Source organism: Leptodactylus fuscus, chromosome 9 (assembly GCF_031893055.1).
Source record: "Leptodactylus fuscus isolate aLepFus1 chromosome 9, aLepFus1.hap2, whole genome shotgun sequence".
Classification (NCBI taxonomy): domain Eukaryota; kingdom Metazoa; phylum Chordata; class Amphibia; order Anura; family Leptodactylidae; genus Leptodactylus; species Leptodactylus fuscus.
Window position 1 is genome coordinate 58,403,260 of NC_134273.1, and position 19,346 is coordinate 58,422,605.

Here is a 19,346-nt window from a genome sequence, read left to right on the forward strand (position 1 = left end):
CGGCGGAATGAGACAGAGGCATCGCTGGAGTGTCTTCATGTAGCACAGGGAACGTCCCCTGTGCTTTCTGAAGACTCAGTTACATAAGGAAGATATACGAAATTTCTCAGGAACGGCGGTGCAGATCAGAATAACAAAAGTAGGAGATTAATAGCCTTTCAAAAAGCTATTCATACGTGGTCTTCGTTAAAAAAGGGATTTTAATGATAGAATCCCTTTAAAGGGGTATTCCCACGTCGCATACTCACCAGTCTTCACTGCTGTAAAATCTTCTTTCTTCCTGGTTTCTTGCGTCATTTGGTGGGCGGGGTTTCACATGCAACCTGCCGTTTAGCTCTGCCACCAAATTAGTGTGTAGCTCCGCCCACCACATAACGTGATCCTATGGGGCGGCTGAAGGGCCTGTGATGTCATCAAAGGTCCTCAAAAACACTATATGCACAATAGTGGACTATGAAGTACAGGCAGGAGCAACTCCATTCTGTGTTACATACAGAGACTACCTGTCTCTGCCATAATGAACACAATTGAATTAGCTAGCCTGATAACTGGGAGAAAAGAAGACGAGTTCAGAAATGAAAGCAGCTCCTCTCCCCTATCTGAGTACAAGGATCTAGGTCACGTGGTGTAGACACAGGAGTAGCTAGAAACACAGGCTCGCTCCCATGCACTTAACCCCTCTTCCCTCCCCCCTGAGAGCAGCAGATACATCACTTGACTTTTGAGCAGATAAGTCAAGGGCTGTGTCAACAATGAATTGAATAAAGTAAGATAGTGGACAAACAAAGCAGTTTTGCTGAAGCAGTGTATTTAGTAAAAGTCTTACATCCACATTAACAAGCAGTATAGATAGGATCCTTGTCATGGGACAACCCCTTTAAGTGCTGAAACTAGCATGGTCAATTGCTCAGTAATGGTGGGGGCTAGAGAAAAAAATTCAACTCCATCTAAATCAGTGGAACAAAACCTATTCAAAGGTGCATAGAATTGGAGTTGGTGTTGATGGTGAAAGGTCCACTTCAAGGGCCAGCTATTTGTGATTAGGCTTTTCTGGGACTTTGTTTCTGTATATTACTTCTTTACTGGTACCTGCAGTTTGGTCATTTTTATCCAGTTTTAGCTTTGTGGCACCTTTCCTTTTACCTTCTGAAAAAAAGAATTGCATTACATTGTTTTTGAAATAGTTTTCAGTTATGTTTATTCCTTTGAAATCTTCCAGTGTTTTAAAACAACAAGAAAACATTTAGAATTTCCTTTGGTGGAACATTATTACACATCTTTTGAATGTAAACTTGTGGCTTTCCATAACACCAGCACATGCTCCCTACGGAAGTTTTTTCTGTGCATGTCACCCATTTACGGCGTAAAGGGAGCAAGGGAACGTTCAGCCCCTATAGCCGTGAAAGGGATAAAATGAGTAACGTAAGAGAATTCAAATCATATAGAATTTACAAAGTAAAGAAAAAATAATAAAAAAAAATAGTTTCTGATAATTTGATGATAATCACTTAATAGATTGTCTGTTAAACACGGATTTGCAATAATACAAAAAATCTACATTTTACATTATTTCAAGAAAAATAACTTCATTTGAATACAAAAGGATAAATACATTTTATTTTTGCTTAATCTCTAGCCTTTTCTCATATTGGATACCGTACGCCTTATATACTCTTTATTCAGTTTGGCGTATCTATGATATACAAGCCTTGAATTACTCTCTTAAGGGATATGGGGGCCAAGGAAGGGAGATATGTGCGTCACTAACATCGGACAAATAAAATCTTTCGACCAACAAGGGTATACGGAGCGACGTTCACAAAAGCACAGGTGTTAGGGTATTAGGGGACCAATATGGCCGCTTTCCTTTACCCACAATGCACTGGCAGCAAAGAATGACGCTATTTGGTTGGTCCACACACTGGGCAGAGAGGTACAGGAACCGCTTTGAAGTGGCAAACAAGCTCTGGTTGTCCTTTCCTTTTGGGTCAATTATTAAATATCGTGATCGATCCTGCCATGGTAGCAGTCCTGCTTGAGACGGTCGGCTTACTTGGGGCTTTTGAACGGGCTGAAGAAATTTTTAACCTGCAATTACCATGGCGTCAGCTCTGCTTGAGGTGACCGTGTTGCCAAGGCCTTCTTTTTTTGCTGAAGGTCCTTAAAGCTGGTTCTGATACCATGGCAGTCCTCCTTGAGGCAGCCATCCTATGAGCCAGAATCATAACAGTCATGGATCTCTCATTCACAAATTGGTACATATGGCTTAGTACAGTCAGGCCCTCTCAGTTTGAGTATAATTTATGTATTCCTTTATATTTATTTCTCTTTGTCTCTCATAGTCACTTTATTCTCCATGGGAAATTGCAGGTACATTATTCACGTTTTTACAAAGTGCAGAGCCGAGCTACAATTATCATGGTAGTCAGATACAAGTTATGGGTAACAGATTCTTGTCCAGATTTAGAAGAAGGGCAGCCTCCGATCTCCTCACACTTCTTTTTATCGCACAATATGCCCGTGTAGCTAGGAGGACATTGGCACCTCATATTATTGTGGCAAGTTCCACCATTTTGACAACGTTGCAACTCATTGTCGCAGATGTTTGCTGTGGAGACAAAGAAAAAGATTATTTATCAATTTATTCCTATAATTCTATTATTTTGTCAGTCGGGAATTGTCTACCATGATAAAACCGTGCAGATGTATCCACCTTTAACTTATCTCACATTTGGGTTAGCTCTGCAATTTATCATTGAATCAATTCAACACAAAACAATACAAAATCCCTAAAGATTTACATACTGAAGACCAATGCACAGGACAAGTCATCAGTATGTGATCTGCGGAGGTGGGACACCCTGACCCTGCACAGATCAGCTCTTCTAGAAGCCTCCAGGTGAAGGGGACAGTAAGCAAGTGCAGGATGCTCCTATTCAAGCTACAGCCCCATCCACTGTATAGTAATGGCTCCAGGGAATGGCATGGACCTCCACACATCATATACTGAGGACCTATCCTGTGAATAGGTCATAAGTATGAAAACTTCACTAGGTGACAGAAAACCCCTTGTGATGTCACCACACACCACGAATATCAGCTGTGATGTCATCATACTTGCTATGACCTTATGTATAAGTGATGTCACTGCTGCATTTCACAAGAGTCATAGCACATAGTTATACAGTATATAGGACAACTTCTCACTCTGGGATAACATACCATAAAGGACTCCTATAATGCACAAATCTGCAAAGTCCAGCCAAGAGAAAAAATAAGAATCACATCTGTATGTTGGTAAACTATCAATGTAGTAAAGGTATAACATAAAACAATGGGGCAGATAACATAAAAAATACGCAGCAGAATTTTGGCATAATTTGTGCCAAATAACGGCACCTCATTTTCTGTGTTTTATACACTTTCCAAAAGCCTGTGAGCCTCGTACAACATATGGGCAAAGCTTGTTGAAAAGGGGACGTGATATAAACTGTGAGTCAGACATTGCGCCACGATTTTGGAAGTTGCGCCACAATTTCAGTCACTGCGCCGGCTTTTTGCGCCACAATTTGTTGGAAACTAATTCAATTTCTAAGTGGTGTAAAGTAAGATGAGACAGTCTAAAAATGCACCAAATTTACAAACAGCATTAGACACTTTGGAAAATCTGGGACAATTTAAGACTGCCTAGTCTAACTTCGCACTGTCTAAAAGTTAAACAATTTTAGTGTTTCTTCTCCAATATTTTTTTTTGCACCAATATTATACTAATATAGAACAAGAAACTTTCAGAATTTGTTGAAAGGTCCTAAAAGATAAGAGGAACTTAATGAGGTCATTGAATGTAAATTCATATAAACAATACATATCCTAGTATTACTAGCTGGTAAAACATATAACTAAAAACTAATTAGAGGAGGTTAGGTATAGGGTATGTGCAGAACGAGCGTTGATTTGCTCGTCCTTGCTTGTCAGGAGAGCTGGCAGCTTGCTGTTATGAGCGAGCTTACTTTTTCTCATAGGAATGATTAGACCAGCGTTGATTTGACAGTGTACAGCATTCAGCCAATCAACGCTGGATCTGCCAGAGGCTCGTCTGTGAGGAGGCGGAGTCTAAGATCGGACTAGCAGTCTCCATTGTAGTCCGATCTTAGACTCCGCCTCCTCAGAGAACCAGCGTTAATTGGCCGAATGCTGTACACTGGCCAATCAACGCTGGTCAATTCATTCCTAATGAGAAAGAGAGTCAGCTCGCTCATAACAGCAAGCTGCCAGCTCTCCCGGCTAGCAAAGATGAGCCTGCGGCAAACGCTGGTTCTGCAGCAGGCTCGTCCTCTTTTTGATACAAGATAATCTACACCCATTAAAACTTATAACGGGAAGCTTGCATGTAGTGGATAGCCCTGTGTGTAGTGGATAGCCCTGTGTATAGCGGATAACTTTGTGTATAGTGGATAGCCTTGTGTGTAGCGGATAACCCTGTGTACAGTGGATAGCCCTGTGTATAGTGGATAGCCCAGTGTATAGTGGATAGCCCTGTATATAGTGGATAACCCTGTGTATAGTGGATAGCCCTGTGTATAGCGGATAACCTTGTGTATAGTGGATAGCCTTGTGTGTAGCGGATAACCCTGTGTATAGTGGATAGCCCTGTGTATAGTGGATAACCCTGTGTATAGTGGATAGCCCTGTGTATAGTGGATAGCTCTGTGTATAGTGGATAACATTGTATATAGTGGATAGCCCTGTGTATAGTGGATAGCCCTGTGTATAGTGGATAGCCCTCTGTATAGTGGATAGCCCTGTGTATAGCGGATAACCCTGTGTATAGTGGATAGCCCTGTGTATATTGGATAACCCTGTGTATAGTGGATAGCCCTCTGTATAGTGGATAGCCCTCTGTATAGCAGATAACCCTGTGTATAGTGGATAACCCTGTGTATAGTGGATAGCCCTGTGTATAGTAGATAGCCCTCTGTATAGTGGATAACCCAGTGCTGATCCCAATTGTCATATTTTCAGACCAGTAATGCTGTTAAAATGAAATATTGCTGCTGATAATTTTTTACACACCGTAACAACTATGATTAAATATATGTAGAATTACCTCTATACAATATATTAGACTACTTTTTCCTTTTCCATCACAGAGTTTTAATACCCAATAAGTAACCTGCAACTTGGACAAACTCTGATGCAATGACGGCATCTGTGCACTCACAAATGACTTACAGATATGCCATCGGGGGTACTAAACAGCCCCCTTAGCTATTCACAGACACCGAACAAGTTCTTGTTAAGAAAGTTAGATCTACCTTACTTGTTCAACTCATGGCGGGACTTATTATAAGCCAACTCTTTATAAAGTTCAAGGAACTTTACGTGAAATATGGTTCATCCATTCCCCCACCTCTTGCACATTTGGAATCTGTGCTACCCATCCCTTGGAGCCCCAATGTTAATGATGAAGCCTGTCTGGGTGACACCAAAAACCTTCCCTAATCTTACCACATGGCAATACTTGCCCTCCAGTTCCTTTAGCAGTAACATGCCCTGTATGTCCGATCCTTATTTACCATACTTATTATTTAGTAATATATATGCTTTTTTATTGCAAAAAGTAATATGGTAAAATTAAATTTTCTAAAAAAATCTCAAGTTCTGCAAAAGATTTAATAAAGATTCGACTGGAACATGTAAGGTTGGTGCAATGCTGCATAGTTTAGAGAGATCCTTGTCTGTGGATCTGGTTGATGCCGGGGTAACTTTTTCTTCTAGTTGGGTTAGTGTACCAAATGGTTAATCTCGTGGCAGAGTCCATATGATGAATAGTTCCTAATGTGTTGCTTTCCCAGAGGTTCAGACCTTTCTCTGACAAGCGATTTGTCAAGTCCATGCCATTGGGAAAAATGGCAGTGACAGGAAACGACAGATCTGCACAACCCCCATGCAGCACAAAGTGTATGAGTGTTTAAAATGGCGTGTTAGAAATCCATTTGACCTTTACTTGTATCTGATTCCTGGCAAGGAAAAAATATTTCCTTGACATTTTTATTAAAACAAGAAAAAATATTAATGTTTACCGCTTAGTAGAATAAAAAGTTACTCAACTTTCTCACATCAGCCACCTCCCCCACCTTCTCAGAATTACCCAAGGAGCATTAGCCCTTAAGAAAATAATATCCATTACAAAGAGTTTCACTTCCCAAAAAAATACAACACAATTGTAAATGTAACGTCTTGAAAGAAATTTTAACTATTTAGTGGAATAGGAAAGACCTTTTATAACGTACTGGAGATTGAGTTCACATCTGCATGTAAAGCCATCGTCCTTTGGTCATAGATATCTATGGCAGCAAGAATATCACAGTCCACAGCTGCTGAAAATATCGGAAGCTTGGAAGTTCATTGATATCCATTTAAAAATGCATTTAACATATAGACGTGTCCTTTCTTACCTTTCCTCTTAGTTCTATATTCTCAAGATGTGTGACACAAGATGAACAGCTTTTAAAAAAAACATGACGGTGCTATGTTTGTCTATGTGCGGCCACTCAGTCTTTGCGATGTGACCTACAACCTGAATAGGGTTTTGATAGCATATTGCAATATAGTTTCAGTTTGGTCATGTGAAATTGGAATCCTGAAGAAGAAGAAATCCTGAGGGACTTTGAGGGCATGGTAGTTATGCCGGAGAAACTCTAAGGGGATGGTACTGCTGATTCTGAAAATATCTTCACATGGTGGAAGTGGAAGAGGAATTTTAGGCGACTTCCGAATTTCTTTCATTTCTGCCCCTCCAGCCCCTGATTGGCTCACACGTTAGGTTGCAGAATCTGCAACAAAATCCAGCAGGACGTTTAGGGGTTAACCTAGCCTCTTTGCTGCCTAAGACGATCTATAGAAATGCCTCCTGCCCTAAAATCCCATGATCTTTTGTTCCATGATAGGGCCCCACTAATTAAAATTGTAGGCCACACCCCTCCAGGGCTGTACATTGTTGTGCTTGTTTATTCCATGGCTTCATTTAATTTACCAGATTATGCTAATCTGTGTTGGCTGAATTACTGAATTGTCTGTTGTGATTGTACTCACCATTATGGTGCCATGACGTTGCTGAGGTCGAATGACAAATGAGATGTTATGTGAAGGGTTTTTTTTTTAGTGATTTTTATATTAAAGTTAAGTTTTGGAGGGGTATTTTCAGTGAGATTTTAATTGAGATCACTCTGCTGGATTAAGACGTGACTGGCGGTCTGTTGACTGGTGACTACGATTTTGGTAACACCCTACGACTCTACCAATAGGTCCTTATGGTTTGGTAATTAAATGTTCCAAATTTCCCTATATAAGGCCTTACAGTACTTTATACTTAGCCTAGAGATCAATGTCAAGACTCTCATCTGTGCTCCTGTCGGATGTGCTGGGGTAATATCATTGTTCATGTGCTGGATATTGGGCGCAGAGGCAATAAAGCTGAGCTGTACTGCCCTGGCTTCATTGCAAAACTGTATATGTACCTGCTATCAGGTAAATACTGTAGAAGTATTTTATTCTATTTTTTTTTATCTTAACGTAGACAGGTATATATGTGTTTATGAGGTTGTGTTGGTGGTTGCAGCTTTATAAGGGTTTTCAATACAATATTGTATTGAAATAGTTTTGAGAAACTTGAGTTTTTAGCCAAATTCAATCCATGATTTATACTATGGTCTGTTCTTAACAGGAGTTATACTGTAGTTCTTGGATGGACATATATGTGTCATGAGATGACCAGCTTTTAAAAACAACATAATTTCACAATGCTTGTCACAAGAACACTATCATATATGTGTTTGCGCAGCCACACAGAGGTTTTGCAGTCTGTGAAGGGTTTTGCTAGCTTCTAATGATATTTTATTGAATTTGTTTAATAACAAATTAGAGTCCTTAAAGGGGTTTCCGCTGAAAGTAAATTATCCTGTATATATAGGATGGGGATATCTTGTATAGGAAATAGGTGCAACACCAAAACACTGGTCCATAAATACCACCTGGTGGTTTCGGGTCGCTAATGTATCTGATAGATTCCCTTTAATAAAATTTGCTGTAATTGCTATGGTTGCATTATTAATCGAAGTTGTGACGCATTAGTGAATAACGCCTAAGGCCTTTTTAGTATGAAATGGCAATATGTTTCTGGGCTGTCACATAAGTATATGTCTTTGTAAAATAGAAATATTACAATGAATCAGTGTCATTCATATTACGGCATGTCCAGTTCATGAAACCCCCAGTGATCAGTTTGATTGGCGGGTTAGTGGCAGCTGGCTATACATTTCTTCTGCAGCGGCCACTTCAGGTGAGATGTGGTATTACACTCCAGGCATTTAAATGAATGGCTAATAGAGATGAGCGAACAGTGTTCTATCGAACACATGTTCGATCGGATATCAGGGTGTTCGCCATGTTCGAATCGAATCGAACACCACGTGGTAAAGTGCGCCAAAATTCGATTCCCCTCCCACCTTCCCTGGCGCCTTTTTTGCACCAATAACAGCGCAGGGGAGGTGGGACAGGAACTACGACACTGGGGGCATTGAAAAAAATTGGAAAAAGTCATTGGCTGCCGAAATCAGGTGACCTCCATTTTAGACGAATAGTGGATTTCAAATCCGGGTCATATGAGAATGTGAACTTTGTGACTATGAGACAGGGATAGCTGTACAGGCAGGGATAGCTAGGGATAACCTTTATTTAGGGGGGAATGTTATTAAAAATAACTTTTTGGGGCTCTATCGGGTGTGTAATTATGATTTTTGTGAGATAAACTTTTTCCCATAGGGATGCATTGGCCAGCGCTGATTGGCCGAATTCCGTACTCTGGCCAATCAGCGCTGGCCAATGCACTCTATTAGCTTGATGAAGCAGAGTGTGCACAAGGGTTCAAGCGCACCCTCGGCTCTGATGTAGCAGAGCCGAGGCTGCACAAGGGTTCAAGCGCACCCTCGGCTCTGATGTAGGAGAGCCGAGGGTGCACTTGAACCCTTGTGCACCCTCAGCTCTGCTACATCAGAGCCGAGGGTGCGCTTGAACCCTTGTGCACACTCTGCTTCATCAAGCTAATAGAATGCATTGGCCAGCGCTGATTGGCCAATGTATTCTATTAGCCTGATGAAGTAGAGCTGAATGTGTGTGCTAAGCACACACATTCAGCTCTACTTCATCGGGCTAATAGAATGCATTGGCCAGCGCTGATTGGCCAGAGTACGGAACTCGACCAATCAGCGCTGGCTCTGCTGGAGGAGGCGGAGTCTAAGATCGCTCCACACCAGTCTCCATTCAGGTCCGACCTTAGACTCCGCCTCCTCCGGCAGAGCCAGCGCTGATTGGCCGAAGGCTGGCCAATGCATTCCTATGCGAATGCAGAGACTTAGCAGTGCTGAGTCAGTTTTGCTCAACTACACATCTGATGCACACTCGGCACTGCTACATCAGATGTAGCAATCTGATGTAGCAGAGCCGAGGGTGCACTAGAACCCCTGTGCAAACTCAGTTCACGCTAATAGAATGCATTGGCCAGCGCTGATTGGCCAATGCATTCTATTAGCCCGATGAAGTAGAGCTGAATGTGTGTGCTAAGCACACACATTCAGCACTGCTTCATCACGCCAATACAATGCATTAGCCAGTGCTGATTGGCCAGAGTACGGAATTCGGCCAATCAGCGCTGGCTCTGCTGGAGGAGGCGGAGTCTAAGGTCGGACCTGAATGGAGACTGGTGTGGAGCGATCTTAGACTCCGCCTCCTCCAGCAGAGCCAGCGCTGATTGGTCGAGTTCCGTACTCTGGCCAATCAGCGCTGGCCAATGCATTCTATTAGCCCGATGAAGTAGAGCTGAATGTGTGTGCTTAGCACACACATTCAGCTCTACTTCATCAGGCTAATAGAATACATTGGCCAATCAGCGCTGGCCAATGCATTCTATTAGCTTGATGAAGCAGAGTGTGCACAAGGGTTCAAGCGCACCCTCGGCTCTGATGTAGCAGAGCTGAGGGTGCACAAGGGTTCAAGTGCACCCTCGGCTCTCCTACATCAGAGCCGAGGGTGCGCTTGAACCCTTGTGCAGCCTCGGCTCTGCTACATCAGAGCCGAGGGTGCGCTTGAACCCTTGTGCACACTCTGCTTCATCAAGCTAATAGAATGCATTGGCCAGCACTGATTGGCCAGAGTACGGAATTCGGCCAATCAGCGCTGGCCAATGCATTCTATTAGCCCGATGAAGTAGAGCTGAATGTGTGTGCTAAGCACACACATTCAGCACTGCTTCATCACGCCAATACAATGCATTAGCCAGTGCTGATTGGCCAGAGTACGGAATTCGGCCAATCAGCGCTGGCCAATGCATTCTATTAGCCCGATGAAGTAGAGCTGAATGTGTGTGCTAAGCACACACATTCAGCACTGCTTCATCACGCCAATACAATGCATTAGCCAGTGCTGATTGGCCAGAGTACGGAATTCGGCCAATCAGCGCTGGCTCTGCTGGAGGAGGCGGAGTCTAAGATCGCTCCACACCAGTCTCCATTCAGGTCCGACCTTAGACTCCGCCTCCTCCAGCAGAGCCAGCGCTGATTGGCCGAATTCCGTACTCTGGCCAATCAGCACTGGCTAATGCATTGTATTGGCGTGATGAAGCAGTGCTGAATGTGTGTGCTAAGCACACACATTCAGCTCTACTTCATCGGGCTAATAGAATGCATTGGCCAATCAGCGCTGGCCAATGCATTCTATTAGCGTGAACTGAGTTTGCACAGGGGTTCTAGTGCACCCTCGGCTCCGCTACATCAGATTGCTACATCTGATGTAGCAGTGCCGAGTGTGCATCAGATGTGTAGTTGAGCAAAACTGACTCAGCACTGCTAAGTCTGCATTCGCATAGGAATGCATTGGCCAGCCTTTGGCCAATCAGCGCTGGCTCTGCCGGAGGAGGCGGAGTCTAAGGTCGGACCTGAATGGAGACTGGTGTGGAGCGATCTTAGACTCCGCCTCCTCCAGCAGAGCCAGCGCTGATTGGCCGAATTCCGTACTCTGGCCAATCAGCACTGGCTAATGCATTGTATTGGCGTGATGAAGCAGTGCTGAATGTGTGTGCTTAGCACACACATTCAGCTCTACTTCATCGGGCTAATAGAATGCATTGGCCAGCGCTGATTGGCCGAATTCCGTACTCTGGCCAATCAGCACTGGCTAATGCATTGTATTGGCGTGATGAAGCAGTGCTGAATGTGTGTGCTTAGCACACACATTCAGCTCTACTTCATCGGGCTAATAGAATGCATTGGCCAATCAGCGCTGGCCAATGCATTCTATTAGCGTGAACTGAGTTTGCACAGGGGTTCTAGTGCACCCTCGGCTCTGCTACATCAGATTGCTACATCTGATGTAGCAGTGCCGAGTGTGCATCAGATGTGTAGTTGAGCAAAACTGACTCAGCACTGCTAAGTCTGCATTCGCATAGGAATGCATTGGCCAGCCTTCGGCCAATCAGCGCTGGATCTGCCGGAGGAGGCGGAGTCTAAGGTCGGACCTGAATGGAGACTGGTGTGGAGCGATCTTAGACTCCGCCTCCTCCAGCAGAGCCAGCGCTGATTGGTCGAGTTCCGTACTCTGGCCAATCAGCACTGGCCAATGCATTTCTATGGGGAAAAGTTAGCTTGCGAAAATCGCAAACTGACAGGGATTTCCATGAAATAAAGTGACTTTTATGCCCCCAGACATGCTTCCCCTGCTGTCCCAGTGTCATTCCAGGGTGTTGGTATCATTTCCTGGGGTGTCATAGTGGACTTGGTGACCCTCCAGACACGAATTTGGGTTTCCCCCTTAACGAGTTTATGTTCCCCATAGACTATAATGGGGTTCGAAACCCATTCGAACACTCGAACAGTGAGCGGCTGTTCGAATCGAATTTCGAACCTCGAACATTTTAGTGTTCGCTCATCTCTAATGGCTAACAATGTAATTAAATGCCAGGTTGTGACTATAACAGTGTCAGACACTCTTTGTTAATGGCCCAGTGTGACTAGCCTCTCAATATACTATATAATAAAATACTTGTAGGAAGAGAACAGAACGCTCGCTGATTCTGAGATATATTGTTACTAAACCAAATAAGACATTAGGGGACATTGAACTAAACTTTACTACTTTTATTGAGGACTTGCAAAATGCAAAGTTTCCTGTCTGATTTCTGTCTATTTGTGAAATAAATGGAGAAAAAACAGCAGCTCGTCCATTAAGGACTATTTAATTGAGAATTGATTTCTCCTTTTACTCAATTATTCAAGACAAGCTGTGGCCACATTGTGAATAAGGACTTAACAACTTCATGAGATGGATGGGCAGATGGGTAATATATATATATATATATATATATATATATATATATACTGTGTACTGTGTGGTACCAACATACACCCTATATTTTCTCAGCAGAGATGTTTATAGAAAAAAATAACTTGATCATATGGCAGTTGATGAAATAAACCTGGATTACCATTATATATACAGAATCTACGAGAAAATCTTTGTATTCCCCTGTATGAAATGTGTGGACATTGCAGGTGCAGAATATTATGCATCCAGAGGTTTCTAGTGCTGTATTATAGATCGTATAACACAGATCTGTAATCTGATCATGTGTATAAAGCCTAAGACAGTGTTCATACAGTGCATGGATTCACGTTTTCAAAGTGAGAACTAGACCTCTTCGGGGTAATGGAAGCAGATTAGGTTTTGGTCTTATAGGATACCTTGGATCATTGTTCTGTGCAAACATATTTTAAATAGGTCTTTACAGCAAAAATCTGTGTCCATCCTTACCTTAGTGTGAATTTACTTAAAGGAGTTTTTCCATAGGATAGAGGATAACTTGCAGACTAGTGGGGGGCAGTTCTCTGTTCTGATTAAAGCCATGCTTGGATATCATACCTACCATGCCATTAATTTCAATGGGGTCACTGTTTAGATCCCCACTGCTTTGCAAGATATGCCCATAGATATGGGATAACTTACTTTCGTCGGAAACCCCTTTAAGGACTCTAATTTCTTAGGAAATAAGTTCAATAAAATATCATTAGAAGTTATCAAAACCCTTCACAGACTGTAATTCTCAGCAAAACCTCTGTCTGCAGCACAAACACATATAGGATAGTGTTCTTGTGACGAGTATTGGGAAATTATGTTGTTTTTAAAAGCTGGTCATCTCAAGACACATATACCATATATACTCGAGTATAAGCCGAATTTTTCAGCACAGTTTTTGTCTGAAAGTGCCCGGTCTATTGAATATAGGGTATCTGCAGTGCTCCTGTTCCATCTGGAAGGGGTTAATAGGAGCACCGAAGATACCCTATATTCAGCTAGACTGAATTTCAAGTGGGGAAGGGGGGAATAGTCCTCAAGTTTAGGTTAGGGGCAGACAGACAACCAAAACACCCCCTCCCCTTCCCCAGCACCCAGCGACTACTGCACCCAAAAACTCCGACCATTTTAATTTTTGAAATTTTCCAGTAGCTGCTGCATTTCCCCCCTAGGCTTATACTCGAGTCAATACGTTTTCCCAGTTTTTTGTTGTAAAATTAGGGGCCTCGGCTTATATTCGGGTCGGCTTATACTTGAGTATATATGGTATGTCCATTCAAGAAGAAGGTTAAGGTAGCAATCACCTGAATGGACTATCAGACTGCAGTATAAATCCTTTGGCTTTGAATTTGGCTAAGGGCCCAAGTTTCTCAAAATCATTTCAATATGTTATTGTATTGAGGACCCTTAAAAGGCTGCAATACAACTAATGAGTGTTCACTCATAAACACATATCAGATAACACATTTTGATACGGTATTGGCTTGAGAAGTGAATCATCTTGTGACACAAATCTGGACATGGCCAGCGAAGAGGAAAGCTAAGGTAGAATACATCTGAATGGATTATAGACTGCAGTATTTATATTGTCTATTTTTCACCTAGTAGAATTACATCGAGCCATAAGAAAAATGATATAGAAGAATTAAAGTCAACATTGGAGCTTTCTGATTGTGGTGCTTAATGGAGGCTGGGAAATTGCAATTACAGCGGTATTGGAGATGACAAGGAAATCTATAGCGGACATTAGCAAAGCAACATTTAAAATCATTTCATTTGATCCTTGTAGTTATAGATATTCTATGCCATACTTATTCAGGGAAAATCTGCAGTATGAGCTCTTTTCATTAATTCTGATTACTGTAAGACGTCTTAAACCCAATTAGCCTTGAAGTTGTCAGAATCAGAATCCTCCTTTGTTTATTTTATGGGGCAAGTACTTAACTCATCAGTGAACACAGCCCCTTTCTTATATAAACCACGTTCTGTATTGATCTCCACTTAATGGTGTAACGGATGACATAGCACTACAAACTAAGAGAGAAATAAAGGAGTGAAGCTTAAGGTAGAATGAGATTTCAGAGAAAAAGTCACAAAAAGGAATATACATAGAATGGGAAATTATGGTGTAGCTTGTAAGGCTGAAAAAGACAGGTCCATCAAGTCCAACTTAGGGTCTGTTCGCATGGCGGAAAATGAAGAGGAATTTCATTTTCCGCCGCTGGCTAGTTGCGACGGGATGCCAAACCAGAGCATTCCGTAATCGCATCCCGCTCCTGATTAGACCCGAATGATTAGGCCTAATCAAGAGGGAGCCTCGAGCCACGGACCCCACTATTGAATCAGCCGTGGAACATGCAGCAAGATCGAGCTGGGCGCTTCTTTTTCCCCAAGTCCTGCTGCAATCTCTGACTCCCATTGAAAACAATGGGAGGCGGATTCGGGAAGGAATCTACTCCGGTTTAGGGGCAAAATCCGCCTCCACATCAGCGGCAAATTCCTCCGTGTGAACTGACTCTTATAGTCCTAACATATTGATCCAGAGGAAGGAGATAACCCGATGTAAAAGATGTCAATCGCCTCTTATTCATTGAAAAATCCCTTCCCTGCTCCAAATATGGAACTCAGAATAAATCCCTCGATCAATGCTCCATCTAAAGAAATCTAGTTCCTCGTTATATTTTTCAAGATTAATATCCAAGCTACTCTTAAATTTTATATAAAAATGTGATTTAGGCTTTTTATACTTTGCAATAGTCAATATAAAGTCTGACTGTATATGGAAATAGTAGAATAGCTGACCACTTTAATACTTACTATTCTGAAGTTTACACCTTAGTTACCTGACATCCAGTGTCATATATGAGCGTATAAGACTGTGTTCACACTGCTGCCAAATGCTCACTTCAAAGTCGTTATTGATAAACCCAGCAGATTCTGTTATGGAGTCTGTAGGTTAATTGAATCTATCAGACTCCAGTTACAAATGGAAGCCATAACATATGTATGAAGAGTGTCCAAGATTAGAGTTGAGGAGTAATATTGCCATATGCACCCTTCATGAAAATAGTGCTTTTTTCCCCAGTGACACCCCAATTGTCAACTCAAAGCAGGGGTCAGAACCTGTTTATCCAATTGAAATCAATGGAGAGGTGGCCATACGTGCACACTGGTGCCAACGGGAGTTATGAAAAGAGAGGATAAATATCCTATAAGTGCTCTTTATATATGTGACAACCATGATAGAGAAGGGAGCTGGCTTATATATTGCCCTGAGTTAGCTAGCTATCCTCCTTTACAAACCGCACCGATCTCGTGCCGAAACAGGAAAAAGTCAAGGGTCGCGCACAAGCCTGAAATGGACATCAGGACATCTTTGGTGATTCATTCATCATAAAGACAAAGTGTATAGATTTCTATTCAAACCACATGTAAATGGAATTTAGTTTCATCTGGACAGCCCCTTTAAGTCTCCCTTAACAGAAATTTTGCAGTTTTGCTCTATCTACTTTTCACTTGCGAATTAAAAATTAAAACTAGTAATAATTTCTAAGTGGCAGTAGTGTGAAATTCAACAACAGCCGAAGGAAATGGTGCAGATATTATTGTATCCAGAAGAAGAAGTTTTACTAATTAGAATTTTAATTGTATTTATAAAAACATTCATGGCGGAGATGGCAATAAACAATGGTGTCTTGCAGCTCCGCCACATCACTATAGACACAGGCATGAAAGGAAACAAAGAACAAAACATCCTAAAGCTATGCCCATTAAACTCGGCTGCGTTCTCCTGTGTACGAGGGAAAGCTGCACCCAGAATCTTAATATCTAATGTGATCGTTTTCAGTAATACAAAAATAGTTGACCTTCTTGCACTTCCTTTAGGACCAACTGAATACCCCTGGGCGCCCGCTGCGTACGTCCAAGGGAAATGCCTCTGTTCCTTGCGACAGAGAGGAAGGTTGTGGAATCATCTCCTCTCTTATTCCAGCTCCTTGTGAGACAAGGTTTAGCGTCGGCATCCCAGTTCAAACACGTTTCGTCTTCTTTTCACACATGGAAACCCCACAAAGCATTCAATTAAAAATAATTATGCATTTGGATCTGGTTTCTCTGTAACTCCTCATTAGTGCAGCTCCCCGCTGAATATTCTCCCGTGGCATTTTGTGTTATTTATTTATTATTTTCATTTTACTTTCTCTTTAATGAGGGCAATGCAAGCGCTGCCGATGGATTTCCAATACGGACAGGAATATCAAACAGCATCTGCGAGCTGCCGGTGAATTAGTGGTGCTTAACACTTGTTTTTCAAGGGCATAGCCTCCACCCTGAGACAAGTATCTAAGATACACAAAATGTTGTTTCCTCTAAGCTTGTATCTCTAATCGCTGAGATTTGTTAGCTACTAATTTAAAGGTACCTGACTCCTAATATACTGTACTATGCCTTTATATCTTTGGATCTCCTTCTGTCATAGATATGTTTTATATTCAGGGTAAAGTACTCCTAGACACTATGTGTACCTCTAATTCCATGTGGGAATGTTCTAGATATTATAGTATGCTCTCCTAGAAGCATTACCTTTACAATATGGTGCCCTCATAGGCATGCAAAGTGCTCTGCTAGATACATTAGCAGTATACGTTTGTCTATATTGTCTGTATAATTCTGGGAAAGGCTATAACAATATTCATCAGCATGCAGACATTGATAGAGATGTGCAGAACCCCTAAGTGAAAGATGTGCAGCATCCCTAAGTGAAAGATGTGCAGCATCCCTAAGTGCTGCACTGTGTAGCCCCTGCCTGGTTCTTCATTGAACAAAAGAAGGGAAGGGATAAGGTGGCTTTACAGCAGAGGAGTCAGGACGCACCAGAGTTTCAGGAATACCCAACAGACACCTGTCTGTTAATTTGCATATTGCCCTCATGACAGGAGACAGCCAATCAGGAGGGTCTATAGGTCAGGGGTTGACTGACAGGCTGTATAAAACGTCCAGGCAGAAAGAGAAGGTATCTAGTTTGTGGGGGGAGATTAGACTGATAGTCTCACTGTCTGGGACCCTAAGGGTGTGTTCACATGGAGGAAAGTGGAGCGCAATCTGGCACGTATACACGTGTCAGCAGATTGCACTCCGCAAAAACTCCCATACATTTCAATGGGAGTGAAGATCGTAGACGCGGCGTTATTTTGCGGCCCCAAACAAGAACGACGAGACCCCAAGGACACGCGAACCCCCAAACCACACACCCCACGACAACCCCTTCTCCCACCCCCAACCTTTCTTTGCTTTTGCAATACCAAATGTTTTTCTTCGGTCATGCTAATAAAGCCCCTTTGTATCTTGTATCTTATTAGATCCAGTCCTGGGAGCCCTCACAGTATCACTACTTTGTAAAAACTATTTACTTAAACTTCTGGTTTGGACAGAATTGAACTTTTAGTACAAACCAACCAAGCCAAATCAGAACCGAATCTCTGTTATTGAACGTACATACTTAGTTCCAAAATGAAGCCTATTTCTACATCCTCCATTATTTATATTTTCATAACATTACATTATAGTGATGTATAGAGGCCATGGTTTACCCTGCACGGAGGCTTATGTAAACAAGCTACTGGCTTCAGGAGCCCCAGGCAAAATTTTAACAAGTTTCACTGTGGATCTAAGCCTGGACCCATATTGGTTTATTACTCATCTTGCTCAATATTTCTTAGAATTGTTTTGATTCTTTCAAAGATATATCTTCTATTCTAATATTGGCCTCTCTGTTCTTGAACTGCTCTTTCATTAAAACTTAATTCCCTCACTAGAATCTCGGACAGTTCTCCTTTCATCCGTTATAGAACCCACTATGAGAAGTAACACAATATTGATAAAAAAAAGTTTTAAAAATGTATTTGATTTTCAATATATCTATTTCTAGCATTATCTATGATGCATCTATCTATTTATCTATCTATTGATCTATCTCTTATCTGTCCATCGATTAATCTCCTATCTATCTACCTATCTATCTATCTATCTATCTATCTATCTATCTATCTATCTATCTATCTGTTTATCTAAATGTATAATTTATTCATCCAATGTTCAGAATAGTAAGGGTAACATATCTTTGCGACAATCTTTACATTAGAGTCTGGTGATATTCTCACAGCTGCCACTATCTATACTTAGCCTACACAGATATTTCTTATTTCAACCATTATAGAACCCTCTATGCAACACACAACTGATAAAAAGGAGTTTTAAAATGTATCCTGGAATTTTAGATTATTATATATAAGAATCTATCTATCTATCTATCTATCTATCTATCTATCTATCTATCTATCTATCTATCTATCTATCTATCTACAGTATCTATCTATCTATCTATCTATCTATCTATCTATCTATCTATCTATCTATCTATCTATCTATCTATCTATCTATTATCTATCTATCTGTCTATCTATCTATCTATCATATCAATTATTTACATAAATATACGATTTATTAATTTACCATCCAAGAAATCCTGTAACTTTGGAACCATCTTTGCTTTAAAGTCTTCTGCTATCCTCACAGCGGTCACCCTGGGGTTTTGACTTTTCTAACATTAACCTAAGACATTTATTATTAATTGAATCCAAATAAATGATATGCCAATTTTACATTCACTCTAAGGCTTTCTCTTTAATGAACTTTTGTTATGCAGGTCTCTGCTGCCCATTGTCATATTGCAATTTAATCTATGAATTCGATTAGTCTATTGGACACCGGCCTGTTATGTAGTTCTTCATTACTTTTACATTAACGGTTATCAATGGGGTTTTCCAGGGGGACAAAAAATGGCTTAGAGTGGGTTAACATAATTAAAACAAGACTCACATCACCGGCTACAGGTCAGACCCTCCAAGGTGATGGAACCAAGAAGCTGAGCCCAATGGGGAACCTGA

The 19,346-nt window shown here is 41.5% G+C and overlaps 1 protein-coding gene across 6 annotated transcripts in view; it reads right to left on the reverse strand.

The window, feature by feature from the left end:
- Window positions 1-1,444: 1,444 nt before the first annotated feature.
- The window catches only part of NTNG1 (netrin G1), a 220,442-nt gene continuing 202,540 nt past the window's right edge, over window positions 1,445-19,346 (reverse strand). For all 6 annotated transcript variants that reach the window (XM_075287714.1, XM_075287713.1, XM_075287709.1 and 3 more), the window contains one exon: window positions 1,445-2,608. In XM_075287714.1, the coding sequence (XP_075143815.1) occupies window positions 2,388-2,608 (221 nt within the window). In that variant the 3' untranslated portion in view covers window positions 1,445-2,387. The remainder of the gene's footprint in view (window positions 2,609-19,346) is intronic.